At 41.5% G+C, this 15,220-nt stretch overlaps 1 protein-coding gene across 1 annotated transcript in view; it reads right to left on the reverse strand.

The window, feature by feature from the left end:
- LOC137946116 (uncharacterized) overlaps nucleotides 1-15,220 on the reverse strand; it is a 30,035-nt gene that overhangs the window by 2,794 nt on the left and 12,021 nt on the right. The window contains exons 3-5 of the mRNA XM_068792305.1: nucleotides 14,028-14,224; nucleotides 13,722-13,870; nucleotides 13,303-13,361 (exon numbers count right to left, since the gene is read on the reverse strand). Of these exons, the coding sequence (XP_068648406.1) occupies nucleotides 13,303-13,361; nucleotides 13,722-13,870; nucleotides 14,028-14,224 (405 nt within the window). The remainder of the gene's footprint in view (nucleotides 1-13,302; nucleotides 13,362-13,721; nucleotides 13,871-14,027; nucleotides 14,225-15,220) is intronic.

Here is a 15,220-nt window from a genome sequence, read left to right on the forward strand (position 1 = left end):
TACTAATCAGGCAGGTTGATGTAGTAGAAATAGTCACAGGGGAAGAGGAGGTAGGAATCAATAGGGAGGACCTGGCTGAGAAAGAGGTAATTTCAGTCATGTCTCCATTGTGACTGCACAAATCACATGTCCGAGAAGTGTTAGGACAAATTTGAGAAGCCTGAGTGAGCAAATCAAATCATGCAACAAGTGGTCACATCCACTCATGTAAATTCAGCTGTTGAGTTATTTTGGTCAACAAAGATGACATCCATAATTTTTTTCAGAAGTTGCTTTGTTTTCTGGACTGCAATCTACTAGATCTTCCTTTGCTAGTGCTACTATTTGGGTATAAAAGTACTCTGTTTACTTCCCTATCTCTTCCTTGGGTTATTGATCCAAAGACATCCACTCACATGACTGGATATCTTAACTACTTTTCTTCATTGTCTAATAAGTCTTTCGCTCTATGGCTCTATTTCTCTTTTAATGATCCGAAGCCATCTACTCACATGACTGGAAATCTTAACTTTTTTTCTTCATTGTTTAATAGAGAAGTCCTTGGTTTATTTCTCTTGTTGACCACGTTGAGACCAAAGTTTGTGGACAAGGATTCGTCAAAGTGACTCCATCTTTATCTTTGAATTCTATTTTATATGTGCCAATAAGTTTGTTGTCTGTTAGTCACTTGACAAAGTCTCTTAATTGAAGGGGATGGGTTTGGAGCTGGTTTTTGAAAACCTATCCCAACTTGCTGCTCTGTTCCCTATCCTTTTTCTATTGTCCATTCAAATATTTAGGGTCCAATTCGTGTCAAGAGTTAATTGGATCATCAGTGTTTTGTTATTACTATTGTTGATTACAGGTGAGTCACATTGTTATTGTTGTTGAAGGAGATCTAAAATATTTTATAATGAAATAAAAGTGTAATTTCCCTTGAAGATTCGTGTGTTTCATTCTAATAATGCTCGTGACTTTTAGTTCCTCTTTACAATCTTTTTGTACTATGAATGGTGTTGTGCATCAAACCACATGTGCTTATTATACCCCTCACCAAAATAGGATTGCAAAAAGGAAAAAATTGGCATTTGTTAATGCGGCCCAGACAATGTAGTTTAAGATGAATGCCCCCAAAAACTTACCAAGAAGAAGCAGTGTTATTTGACCAATAGAGTTCCTAGGCATCTTAATTCTTTGGAACTCTAGTGTCATTGATGTGGTGGATTACATATTTGGCACCTACTCAATTGGAATTAAACTTCGGAACACTACTTTTGTTCTCTTTTTTTTTTTTTGAAATAGTGTTGAATTATATTAAAGAGCTACAAAGAGCTGAATCACATGGTGGGAGACTGTCCCAAACAATGGGAGATTGCAACGAAGTCCCAAGTTTAGCTAATCTATCAGCCACGGAGAAAGCTTAAACCCTATTCAAGATTATTGCAACCCCAAAGGTCATGGGCAAGGGAGTCAGTCATGCATTGACATTTAGTTTCATGCAAAATTACAACGGAGGGTTTACAAGTAGCAAGGAGATCTCTAATTGTAGCTCACTTCCTAGTAGTATTGTTGGCATTGTGGGCAGGTGCTGTAGTTATGCAAAGGTGGGATAACATACTTGGCATCCCTCACTGTTCCAGAGAGAATTCAGGAAGCCTCGAAAGCCTCCTCATCAATAAGATTTCTACAGAAGTGGAGGATCCAGTCGGCCGGATGGCAGCAATCGAAGCAACAGGACGGTTTGATAGGCTCGAGAAAGCAATAGGATTCCAGCAGCAGCTTGTCTCCAAACCACCAGTTCAACCAAAATTTGGTGCGGAGACCATTTCCTTGGAAGCATTTGACCACAACTGAGAAGTGTGGGAGAGGAAGAAATTTTTTCTTCTAGATAGGCGAGAGCATGTAGCATCTTCCCCCCTCCAGCCACAAACCAGAGCATTTATCCAGCTTTGGCAGCCACCAACAAGTGCCAGATCAGCGAAGAAGAGGTGTTGAATCGCCAAAGTCATTTGAGAAGATATGCAGAATTGGTGCCCGAAATGCTCCTGATGTCAAGGCCGCCAAGAGCGATAGGTTTACAAATACTTCCTCTCCCCATTGGGGCCACCCAAAGGAAGCGCCGCTTGAGGAATTCTAGTCTGCCGGCCACAACAACAAGGCATTGGAATAGTGACAGGTAATAACTTGGAATTCCATGTAGAGAGGATTTAATAAGAGTGAGCTTGCCGGCCTTAGAAAAGAATTTCCCGTACCAAGTAGCCAACCGACTCTCCATTTGATCAATGACAGGTTGCCAACAATGCTTACCCGGGTTACCATTAGTCAGTAAAAGGCCGTGGTAGGTGCTAGGAAGACTAGTGACTCTGCATTTGAGGTAGTTAGCCATACAATTGAGAGTGGTTTGCTCAATATTATATCCCGAGATGGAAGACTTGGCCCAACTGACTTTCTAACCTGATGATAGCACGAAGAGATTCAACAGTGCCTTGAATCGGATAATCTACTCCATCGAACCCATGCCAAATAGAATGGTACCATCTGCATATTGAAGAATAGAGACGTCTTGGTTAGGTTGGTCAGAGATGGGAGAGAGTCAGCAAATGTCCTTAGCGTTGTGGATCATGATAGGCAAAGATTCTGCAGTTATGGTGAAGAGGAAGGGAGACAAGGGGTGCCCTGTCAGATCCCACGAGTGCCTTGGAAATTCCAGCACAGGATGCCATTGATTAGAATAGAATAAGACACAGAGGAGATGCAACTGCGCATCCAAAACCACCAACGGTTATCGAACCCCATATGCTTGAACAGATGGTCCAAGAGCTTCCAGTTGACGCAGTCGAAGGCCTTCTCAAAATCTAACTTAAGGGCAAATCGAGGGAGCTTTTGAGCACTTGAAGGAGTGAAGGAGTTCATGGGCCGCCATAGCCGAGTCAAGAATATTTTGTCCTTTGATTAAGTCACTCTGTCACGGCTGGATGATCTGCGGGAGGACCTTTCTGAGGCGGTTATCCAGCAACCGTGCGATTACTTTGTAGGAGCTGGTGGTAAGGCTGATGGGTCTGAAGTCGGAGGGAGCTCGGTATTGATTTTCGTGGGGACCAAGGCTATGAAGGAGGATCCAAGCACCCGATATGTAATACCACAGTATTAGAAATTGTTGGCAAAGGCGTAGACGTCATCACAGATTGCCAACCAGCAATATCTGTAGAATTCCCCGTTAAACCCACCAAGCCCGGGGGTGTGATCAGTAGGCATGCCAAGAGCTGCAGTGTCGATCTCTGCATGGGAAAAAGGAAGTTCCAAAAGAGTGGCCAAGTTGGGGCTAATACGCTGGAATTGGAGGTGCTGGAAGAGGCTTGTCAAACCAGTCCTCAATGTAAAGGTCTGCAAAGAATCTCACCATAACATTAGTAATGGAGGGTTTGTCCGAACTCACTTGTCCCTCAATGTTGAGGGAGGTGATTCGGTTACCCTTGGCCAGCTAGCGAAATCTGGTACACTGTTTCCAGATAATAGTGTCATTGTAAGTCAAGTTTTGAAGATTACAGGTGAGATCAATAGGAAGAGAGTATTAAGAGTTTGAGAAATACCTCTGTTCCTCGAGCTGGTTAAGAGTGGTGATTCGACTGAGGAGGGTATTCTTCAAACAGGAAGCAGCGGAACGGCGTTCGGAAGACCAGGCCTTAATGCGAGCCTTAAGAGACTTGAGTTTGGGCGGGAAGTTCCATCCCGGGTTGGGGTTGGCCGGAAGAGAAAGCCACGTCCTTGATTTTGGAGTCAAATTCGGTTTCCTGGAGCCAGTGGTTCTCAAAGCGGAAAGGAGAGCGCCCCCATGGCTGGAATTTTTTATCAATGAGGATTGGCTAGTGGTCAGAACAGATCTCATTAAGCACCATACCAGTGGTGCTGGGATAGAGGTGTAGCCAACTGGAGTTTGCAAGGAACCGATTGATCTTTGACAGGATGGGAGGCTGCTGTCCGTTGGTCCAGGTGTACGTCTTCCCACAGAGGGGAATTTCAGATAGCTCGAGGCTTCCATTGAGATCAGCGAAGACTCTCATAGTGAAGGTTGTCTTTCTGGCAGGGGGAAATTTTTCATGGTAGTGGCGAGTAGTATTGAAATCTCCAGCTAGGATCGAGGGTAGGTCCCATAGCTGAGAGATGCTCAGAAGTTCATCCCAGAATTTGGCACGGTCCTGATAAATTGTGACCGTAGATGCCAGCAATGGCCCAACAGTGGCCCGATACCTGGTCTTTCAGTGGAAGTCTAGTGGAGTATGTAGCCAGCACAACCTGGAAGGTTTCAATGTGGTTTGGGTTCCAAATGATAAGGAGGCCTCCCGCGTGCACAATAGCATCAACAATAGACCACTCAAAATCAGAAGAATACCAGAGCTCGTGGATGATAGCGAGATCGATGGACTAAGCCTTAGTTTCTTGAAGGATGGTAATAGAGGTAAGAAGCATGTGTTCATCGGATGATAACTCGCTTGGAACGAGCACAGGGTCCACGAATGTTCCAAGATAAGATGATCATTGAGAGGGTGGTTTAGTGATTTCGGCAACCTCATCCGATCCAGGTAAGGGTCCAGAATAAACTGCTCCAAATCTGGCTGCAAGGTCCATCATTTGCTCCCAGTCATTAGCACGGTATTTGTGCGCTTCTTGGACTGTAATGCTTCCACAAACTTCCGCGAGCGCTCTCCAAGTGGGGGGAGAATAAGGTTTCCAGTGACAAGATCACTCGGAAAGGTAGTTGGTGGGGAGAGAAGTACTCCAGCTAGAGGACGAGACTGGTGAGCTTTTCCCCTATGCATGTAGAATGTTTAGGTGGCTGTTTGAGCTGAAGCCGGGGGGGGGGGGGGGGGGGGGGGGGCGTGGCGGCGCGGGGGGAAATCTGGCTGATCACTAGTAATCTCAGTTGGGAATGTAGAATTCGGGTTCATGATTGAAAGAGGTGTGGGGCTAAGAAAGGGGGAGATGAAGCTAGATATGGTAGTTTCAGTGGAGATGGCTTGAATGACAGGTAGGATGGCGGGGCCCTTAGTCACTTAAAAGCACTTAAACCCTTATATCTCTTTACATACTTATTTGTTTTGAAATGGTGATAATTTTATTTCAAAGAGAAAGATGATACATCAAGAAGGCCTCCCCTAACAACAAGAGATTGAAGGGGGGCCCAATTTAGCACACAAATCAGCAGGCGAATTGGCTAATCTAAGTACATGAGACCAAATACAACAGATAGTGGAAACAATGTCCAAAATATCAAGAAAAATCTGACAATGACGCCAAGGGGGGAAGGATGAGGTGGAGCACCATCTGATGACGACTATGGAGTCTCCCTCCACGATAAGAGGACCTTTGAAGCGATTTAGAAATATGCGCAAGCCGTGAAGAAGACGAAGAGCTTTGCAGTGGTCGAGTCAGTAAGAGATAATGGTAGTGCCTCTAGGATAAAAAATCACCCCGCCAAAACCAGCCAAACCCAAGTTCCCAAAGGCACTACCGTCCAAGTTAAGCTTATAATAACTGGTGGGAGGAGCCCAAACAGAAACTCGACGGGGAGCAGAGGGAATAGACATCTGAGCAATAAGCTTCCAGTTGGTGCGGGTAGGGGCACAAGAGAGACATGTGAATTCTTTTCGAGTGTGGATCCAGGTAGAGATGAGCCCCGTGGCAGTACAGGAAACCTCAGCAGTAGAGCGGAAAGCACAGTCAAAACTGTCTGGAGTTCCTCTTCTTCCAGAGACACCAAGGGACGAAAGCAAGGCAAGCAACTAACAAAAACTTGCCAAGGCTGGGAAGGTGGGTCCCAGAGGAGAAGCGGCACATGGTGCTCAGGTCGAGCGGGATGTAGAAGTTGAGGCCCATACTATCAATCATGTAAGTCCAGACCTTCTAGGCAAAGTCACATTGGAGGAGAAGGTGGCTATAATCTCGGCCTCCGTCCTGCAGAAGGGGCAGAGAGGATCGGGAGTAGTATTGCCATGCCTAATAAGGTTGTCGATATTGAGGATCTTGTTGCGGCAAGCACTCCAAAGAAAATTTTTCACCTTGGTCGGGGCCAATAGGCGCCAAGCAAAGGTGCCCGGGTGACGGGTAGAAGGCCGGGTCCATCCCATAAGATGGTGGTAGGCCGAGGAGACCGAGAATCGCCCGTTGTCGTCAGGGAGCCAAATCAACCGGTCAGCTGTCTGGGGATGTACCTTAATACTACCAAGACTATCAATCAGGCTGCAAACAAAAATGGGTTCCTCATCAATAAGGCTACGCCTAAGACGAAGATCCCATGAGCCATTTCCCCAAGCGTTAGAGACAAATATGTCGCAGCAAGTGGTGAGTTGAAGAAGCGGTGGATATGATGAGGCAAGAGAGCCATTGTCGGACCACCAATCTGTCCAGAAACACAGGCTGAAGCCATCCCCAACAAAGAACCAAATGGCAGTGTGGAATGTGGAGAGCAGATGGAACTTGGCCTTCCAGATGGAGGAGAGGTGACGACAACTGCCGTCAATAATCCATCTATCTCCGAGACGCCGAAGCTTGAAGGCAACCGTTGGCTTCCAGAAAGTCCACGAGGAGGAGTTGAATTTCCAAAACCATTTGAGTCACAGAGCGTGCCCCATTTCCTTGGTGCGTCTGATCTTGAGACCACCCAACAACTTTGGCATACACACATCATCCCAACTGACAAGGTGATAATGAAACTCACTTCCAGTGCCACGCCACAGGAAATGTCTCTTGATCATGTCGATGCGCCGGCTGATAGAAGCGGTCCTTACATATTAAATTACATGAAACTTGAACCAGAGACAAAACTAAACACATAATAAGATAGAGTAGCAACAGGACTTTGTAGGAAGTATAAAATGACAAAATTGCCCTTCGATAGATTTTCTAACACTCCCCCTCAAGTTGGAGCACCTATATCCATAAGGCCCAGTTTGCCACAAAACACACTAAATTCACGTTTGCCTAGTGCTTTAGTCAACATGTCTCCAATCTGATCGCCAAACCGTACGTAGGGGGTGATGGCTTCATTTTTCATCATAGCATCTCGAATGAAGTGACAATCAACTTCAATGTGTTTCGTCCGTTTATGAAACACGGGGTTTCCTGCAATGAATATAGCAGCTTGATTATCACAGTACATAGTCATCGGCCCTTCTTGTTGTAGTTTCAATTCTCTGACCACAGACCTTAACCACATTAGTTCTCTGACTGTCTGAGCCATGGCTCTATACGCAACTTCAAAACCGGAACAAGCAACAATATTTTGTTTTGTTTCTTTCTAGCTAACCAAATTATCTCTCAAGAAGATGCAGTATCCAATAGTAGATTTTCGGTCAAGTTCGCATCTAACATAGTCAGCATCTGAGAGGGCCTTTATCTTCGTGTGATTGTGAGGTTTAAAGAATAGTCCCTTTCTAGATGCCCCCTTCAGATATCTCAAGATTCGTTGGGCAATTTCAAGATAAATCTTGTGAGGACACTCAATGAACTAACTAACAACACTCACAACAAAGGATATGTTAAAACTAGTGACAATAGCATATATGAGTTTTCCAACCAACCGACGATACATTGTCTTGTCTCGGAGTTTATCATGAAGGTCGTGTCCAACCTCTATAGGAGTCTCCATCAGCTTTGCACCCAATAGTACTCATGTAACATGTCAGTGGCATATTTCCTTTGAGTCGGTACCAAACCTGCCTTGTTTCGAGCTACTTCAATTCTGAGAAAGTATTTTAGAGAGTTGAGGTTTTTCTGAAAGTGTTGTGCTAGATGGGCTTTTGTCCTCTCAATGCCTTGGGCATCATTGCCAGATAAAATGATGTCGTCCACATATACCAATATCACAACAATGCTAGATGACCTCTTCATAAAAAACAGTGAATGGTCACAATGGCTCCTGACAAAACCAATTGACATGGCCACTTGAGTAAACTTCTCAAACCATACCCGGGGGCTTTGTTTAAAACCATATATAGCTTTCTTCAGTCGGCATACCTTATCATTCTCCCCCTCAACAACATACTCAGGAGGTTGCTCCATATATACCTCCTCAGCCAGATCACCATACAGAAAAACATTTTTAATATCAAATTGATACAATGGCCACTCCTGGCTAACACAACAGACGTTAAAATCCGAACTGAAGATAGCCGTGCCATAGGAGAAAAAGTGTCGAAGACATCAATCTCAGATGTTTAGCTATAGCCTTTGGCAATCAACCTAGCTTTGTACCTTTCAATAGAACCGTCTAGTTTATACTTCACTATGTATACCCATCTACAACCCACAACCGTGGCACCAGCGGGTAGATCACATAGCTACCAAGTGCCCCTATCCAATAGTGCCTCCAGCTCAACATCCATAGCTTTTTTTCACCAGGGAGAGGAAAGAGAATCTTGCTTAGATGAAGGAACAATACGGGAGAATAGGGACAAGGCAAATTGTTTGTATCGGTAAAAAAAAGACTCAAATGATACAAAGTGAGACAGTGGATAACGTGTACCTTTTCTAACACCTTTCTGAAGAGCAATGGGTAGGTGTAAGTTACTTACCTCAGGATCCGTCGACATGGGGGTTCTTGGTTTAACGGGAGAGAAGGAACAAGTTCATCTTGATTAGCTTTCTGTCTATGATATACCTGTATTGGTTTCTCTGTAGTAGCATCAAGAAGTGGACTCAGATATCATCCACAGAAACTGGGGCAACAACTTCAGGCATAGAGATAGGTGGGGGGACCTCAATGAAGGACAAAGAGAAGAAAGGAGTATCGTAAAAAAAGGTCACATCAGTAGAGATAAACGTTTTCTTAGTAGAAGGATAGTAGCATTTATATCCTTTTTGTGTGCGTGAGTAGCCCAAAAAAATACACTTGACAGCATGAGGTGACAACTTGTCTCTAGAGGCTCCAAATACATGTGCAAAACAAACACATCCGAAAACTCGAGGGGTGATCGAAAACAAGGTGAGTGATGGTAGTAATGTCTAGATCGGAATTTTTTTTCATCAATAACAAAAGAAGACATTCGATTAATAAGGACAACATTGCCCCAGGATGATTTTGGTACATGCATATAAAGAAGCATAGTACAAGACACTTCTAACAGATGGCGGTTTTTACGTTCAACAACACCATTCTGTTGTAGCATAAAAACACATGAAGACTTGTTCATACTGTCATGATCTTTACAAAAGAAGTTAAGTTTTTTATTCATAAATTCAAGACCATTATTAGATGCAAGTACACGAATAGAAGTATTGAACTGATTTTTTATTTCACTATAAAAACGTTTGAGCACATCACATACTTCAAATTTCTCCTATAGGAGATACACACAAGTACATCAACTGTAATCATCTATAAAAGACACAAAATACTTAAAACCAAAACTATTAAGCATCAGACAAGGGCCCCAAACATCGAAATGAACAATATCAAAAGACCAACCGCTTCGAGATTGACTTGGAGGGAAGGATGTTCGGTGATGCTTGCCCAACTAACACGAGTCACATTGGAAGGATAGACTTGATGGAAATGTAGGAAATAACTGAATCAACTTTGAAGGAGACGGATGCCTAACTGTAGATGCCACTGTAGAGGAGAAACCACAATGTGTAATGCCTGTGGAGAGTTTTGTGAATCGTCCTCCACATAGTATAGTCTGCCTCTCTCACACGTCGAACCAATCATCCTCGTCGTCATAAGACCTTTAAGAAACACAATTTGAAGGATAAAAAGTTATAGAACAATTCATGGATTTAGTGAGTTGACTTTCTGACACCAAGTTGAGAGAAAATTTAGGGACAAACAAAATTGCAGTGACATAAGAGTGGATTGAGTTAATGTACCCATTCCTTGTACTGGGGAAATAGATCCATCCGCTAAGGTGACTTGTTTAATGGAAGTGGACTCCAAATCAGAAAACAATGTAAACATACCTAACATGTGAAAGGACACCTGTGAGTCAAGAACCCAAGTGGAGGATGGACGCACATGAAAAGTTGGCATACCTGAATTGGCCAATGTGGCTATAGGAGTGGAAGATTGAGTAAAAAATATCGATGAGGGGGCAACATTTAATTGTGCCATGCATTGAGTAAGTTGTTGCATTTCATCAGAGGCACCTGTTACAACTTGAATAGGAGATTTAGTGGATGAGTCAATACTCTCATGAACTAGAGAGTTGGCCCAAGCAGGTCTCCCAAACTTCTCCTAGCATTTTTCAGAGAAGTGGTTTGTGCGGCCACAGTGAATGCATTTTCTGTTTGGCTTAGTGTCACCTCTGCCTTTTTCTCTTCCTTGAACATCTTCACCCTTTCCTCGAATGTTTCCAATTCTGCCCTTAGATGATTCTAAGGAACCCAGAGTGTTTAGGGCTGATGTTGGGGGTGCCGATCACATCAACATTTCCTGGTGCTACAACAACTTTTTCTGCATGCAACACTCGGCTATATACTATTGACAATGACTAAACATCCTCCGATGCCAATAATTGAGCCCTAATAGAGTCAAATTCAGGTCTTAACCTATCCAGGAACTTAGCTATGTGAACTTGTCCATTTTATTTCCTTATTTCCCTTTCACTCATGGTGATGGGATGGAAAACACTGATCTCCTATAATATACCAACAAGCTCATTGTAGTATGCAGTGACAGACCATTGACCTCTCTTGAGGTTAACCATCTTGGCGTATGATTCAAAAACACGGGACAAGAATCTAAGGAATTCCACATTTCCTTAGCATAATACACTAACCTCTCTTGTCCATAAACAGATTCTAAGGAATTCCACATTTCCTTAGCAGTTCCAAAATTCATAACCTGATTTCTCAAGTCAGACTCAAGAACGTTAAGTATCCAAACCAAACTATCTTCAGCTTCCTAATCTTCATTCAATGGAACAGGAGGGTCATCTCTAATGAATTTTGTCATTTTCTGACCCTTCAAAAATAAAAGAACTGATCGTGACCAGCTTAAGTAATTATGGCCATTCAGTCTCTCAGTAATTAACACAATAGTATCCCTTCCTTCTGAACTTACAGATCCCCTTGAAGGAGTAAAAAATTCCCTTGAATCAGCCATTATGACCCCTAAATGGTCTCAAAAACAGCACACAAGTCAATGTGCAAAGGTGTTGTGGGCCCCACCTTGCAAGGAAAAATTTGGCTTTCCAGAAATTGGAAGACCCATCTCACCCTAACACTCAATTCTTGCTGTTGCAGGTAATCCTTTGGTAATTTCACCTTTTTCAGGCTGACATAACCTAACCCTGTGATGACGTAGGCAGTTCGGCCCAGTAATGGGCCGCTCGACAAGGAAAAAAGAGAGAATTCAAGTAAAGAACTCTCTTTTAATGTATAATTCCAGGATTAAGAACTTAGCGACACAAATCAATGCAACACAAAATAGGGCTGAGGACACAATGTTCGGCTTGCACAGTCCAAAAAAGTGATTTTTATTGTTCAACAATCAACCATAGGCCAGCAAGTAGTTCAGAACCACTCAGCAGACAGTAGAAGCCATCAACCCTAGGGTTATGGCAGGATAGGAAAGAAAAAGTACAGATTTTTACCAACCAGTCAAGCCAGATTTTGTGAAATCCTCTTTTCTGAAGCCGCAAGCTTTGATGAAAGGTACTGAGAGAGTTAAAAGACTTTAACTAGCTCTGATACCATGAAAAAGAGTGAACTTTAGGATTTTGGAGAAGGAGAGAGAAAAATGAGAAAGAAATTAGAGTTCTGGAATGTCTCTATGTGGGGGTCAAGTTTACAGGGCCTTTATAGAGTCTTGAAAAACATTTATAAAAATGCCCCTAGTCACTTAAAAGCACTTAAAAACCCTTATATCTCCTTACATGGTTATTCAAATTACATGAAATATTAATAGAGATGAAACTAAACATAGAATAGAATAGGATAGTGCAGGTGTTGGACTTTGTAGGAAGTGTAAAATGACAAAATTGCCCTTCAATAGATTTTCTAACACTTCCTCCTTGCTCTCGCTCTCTTCCTCCTCTCACTTACTCTTGCCCTCACCCTCTTTCTCTCATAGTAATCTCTCAAGAAATTACTCTAGCAACTATGATCTAGTAGTCTAACCCGATTGAACTAGACCGGTCACTTTACCAAGTCAGTCTTTATTAGACCGACACAAGATCATCCCTTTTTTTTGAGAAAGTACAAGATCATCCTTGAATATTTTTGTTTCAAACATTGCTTTCCTTTTTCACCTGATCTCACCTCTTCCTTTATTTTACATCAGAATTTATACCCATTATTATAATTTTTCTTTTAAGTGCTTTTCACTGTAGCTGTATTTTACACTGCCATGGCTTGGATGCACTTAAAAATTTCTTCTTGTTGGATTTTTTAATTCAAAGAGAAACAAAACTGCAAAAGCAGAAGATTAAGATATAACAGATATAACACATAAACCTTGATTGTCACATCATTCAAAAGAACATCCTCTATATGTTTATTCACTAATTCACCAGCACACAACTTCATCAAAGCTCTGTGGAGAATTAGGACTTGTAGAAGTCACTTATTTTTTAAAAGTCAAAACAGGAACCAATTTAAAAAATTTGCTTTTTTCAAAGGACAATAATTACCATTTAGGAAGTCAATTTTGAAGGAATTTTCAACAAAAAGATTTGAGATTATTATTATCTACATGACTCTGAAGTGTTTTCTAAATCTGATTAATGCCTAAGACTTCGTCTATGAGTTCAGTTATAGGTCAACTGACTCTGGGAAATATGAAGGTTTCATCTCTTACCCTCCAGAAATTCCTTCCAGCTGTAAAATAGAGCAGACATAAAATGCCGTGTCTGCGATTTGGGCACAAACAGCAGTTCTTATTTCTAAATCTTGCCATTGTAAGAGGTTTTAAAAAGCCAACTGAATACATAAGATATAAGCCACAAATTTTCCTAGACTTTAACACAATGATACATTTCAACCGCTTGATGACATCTCTTTTGTGAGATGCCAAAATTGAATTTCCGTTGCCTTAATTTGGCATGACGAGGAGGATACTCTCTTTTTTATTTTGTGAGAGTAGCAAGAAATGCATTAAGAAGAAGAATGTACAAAAATATAAAGCAGGAAAAGCCACTATCACCACAATAATACAAGGAGAAATACTCTCCTTTGGAGGATCCAATAAAATGAAATCACTTGAGTGAGAGATTAAACAAAAACATCTCTTTTCCAACTGAAACAGCAATGGCATTGATTAGCAAACAACTAAATTAACAAAAGCAAACCAGATAACGTTTTTTGGAAATAACTGATCAAACCACTGACCTCAGAACCTGCTTCCACTTCTCTTACAATTATCATTTCAAGAGGAGTTTGATCATCATCTGAAGACAAAGAATGATATAGAGGATTAAATATCAGATAGAGAACAGATTTTATACTTCTCTACGAATGTGCTGTCTAGATACATTAATGTGCGACCCCTAACTACTGGATAATTGCTTTGAAGGAACATAATGCAGAACTGCACAAGAAGGCTGTAAAGATCGCCTATTGATGTTCAGCAAACAATGGTATAGGTAACATCTTCAAACAACAAAGCTTTTACACTTAAACAAAAAGAAAGCTTTGAAGCCTAAATCAAGAAGGTAGGATGGAGAACATGTGAACTGAACAAGAAACAGTATCTCAATCACTTTTGGCCCCTACTAATGTCCACAACCAGGTCAGTCCTCAGAATTTACCTGAACTGTCAGTTATTGCATCTTCACTTGATGCTTTATGATTATTATTCTCTGGCACATCATTATTTCCATCTTCATTCTCCACATCAGAATGAGAACTGGAAGACACTGAGAAATGAACATTCTCTGCTCCTGTCTTGTGATTGAACCTGAACAGACAATGAAGTAACTCTAAGCTCATTAGTTGGAAGAGTTTCTAATTATTTTGTTCCTATCATCTCTGGATGATTACTTAAATTAAGGTTATGTACCACTCAGAGATTTTCCAATGACACAAAACCACAGCTGATGTCATGCAGTACTCACAGATCTGCTAATGGCACCATTCCAGAACCATGAAAGTCATCTATCTCAAAGGCTCGAGATGTAACAAGACTTTTGGCAGCAAAATACTGTTCAACTCCAAAACTACTAGGATCCAGCTTTGAAGAACCAGAAGTGATAAGGGGCAGAATACACTCTTTCCAATCCTCATAAAGAAGTGCCTTATCCTCTTTTACTATCTGCCTAGAGAGACATCCAAGAAATGAGATACAGTTAAGAATTAGAGCAATAAAACTTCCAATATATAACTGTTAAAATGTGCACATATATCAGCCGAAGAAAACTCATATTGTAAAAATACAAGTTCAGGGGTATTTTGGTTATTTCCTATATTTTCCATATTACAATTTTCCCTTATAGTATGGCTATTAGATAGAGAATATCTTAATTTATCTCTAGTTAAATTTTCATTCAATTTAGACATGTATTTTAGGAGATATGTAATTTTGAGTATTGAAGGGCATTTTTATCCTTTTGTAAATTTTCACTTAAACCCTGATTATAAAGAAGCAAGCAAGACCTTTCTAACTTGGATTCCAAGGCAGTAAAGCTGATCCTCTTCCAGAAATCTTTTTCCTCTTCTATTTTCTCCCCAAATCACCTATTTTTCATGGTATTAGAGCTAGATTTGTAAGTCTTGGGCAAGTTTCTTTTGATTTTGTGGATTTTCTCCCATTTTCAGCAATCTCTTTGAAGGTTTTTCCCAGATTTCCGGACAGGTAGGGTAAAACTTCCATTTTTTCCCTTTTTCTGCCGATCTTAGCCTATTGGCTAATCATTACTGCTTCTATTTGATTGATTGTTGGGATTTAGAAGTGTTTGATGATCCCAATTTGAGGAAATTTCTCAAATCTGCCTGTGTCATCAACCCAATACTTGCGTCATCATCCATATAGCCTATGTCATCCTGGTTTCTTGCAATTAGGCCATTATTTCATCAATTTATGGTCTCAATTGCTGGAATTGATCACTATTGGTTCTAAATTGAATGAATTGGGTGCTGAATTGCCCTAACTGAATTCGGTGTGGGGTCCACTTGACTATGCAAGCATAGAAATTTGGGGAAAGTGCTTCCCTTTGGTTAATTGACGCTCTAGTGTACTGAATTGTGGTGTTTGGTGATATTTAATGGCTGATTCCAACACACGGGTTGCAGTCCAAAGGATTGCTGAGAG

Source organism: Aristolochia californica, unplaced genomic scaffold (assembly GCF_029961685.1).
Source record: "Aristolochia californica isolate CCGP_79_NKW_82.1479 unplaced genomic scaffold, dmAriCali1.0.hap1 SCAF_12, whole genome shotgun sequence".
In the NCBI taxonomy this organism is placed as follows: Eukaryota; Viridiplantae; Streptophyta; class Magnoliopsida; order Piperales; family Aristolochiaceae; genus Aristolochia; species Aristolochia californica.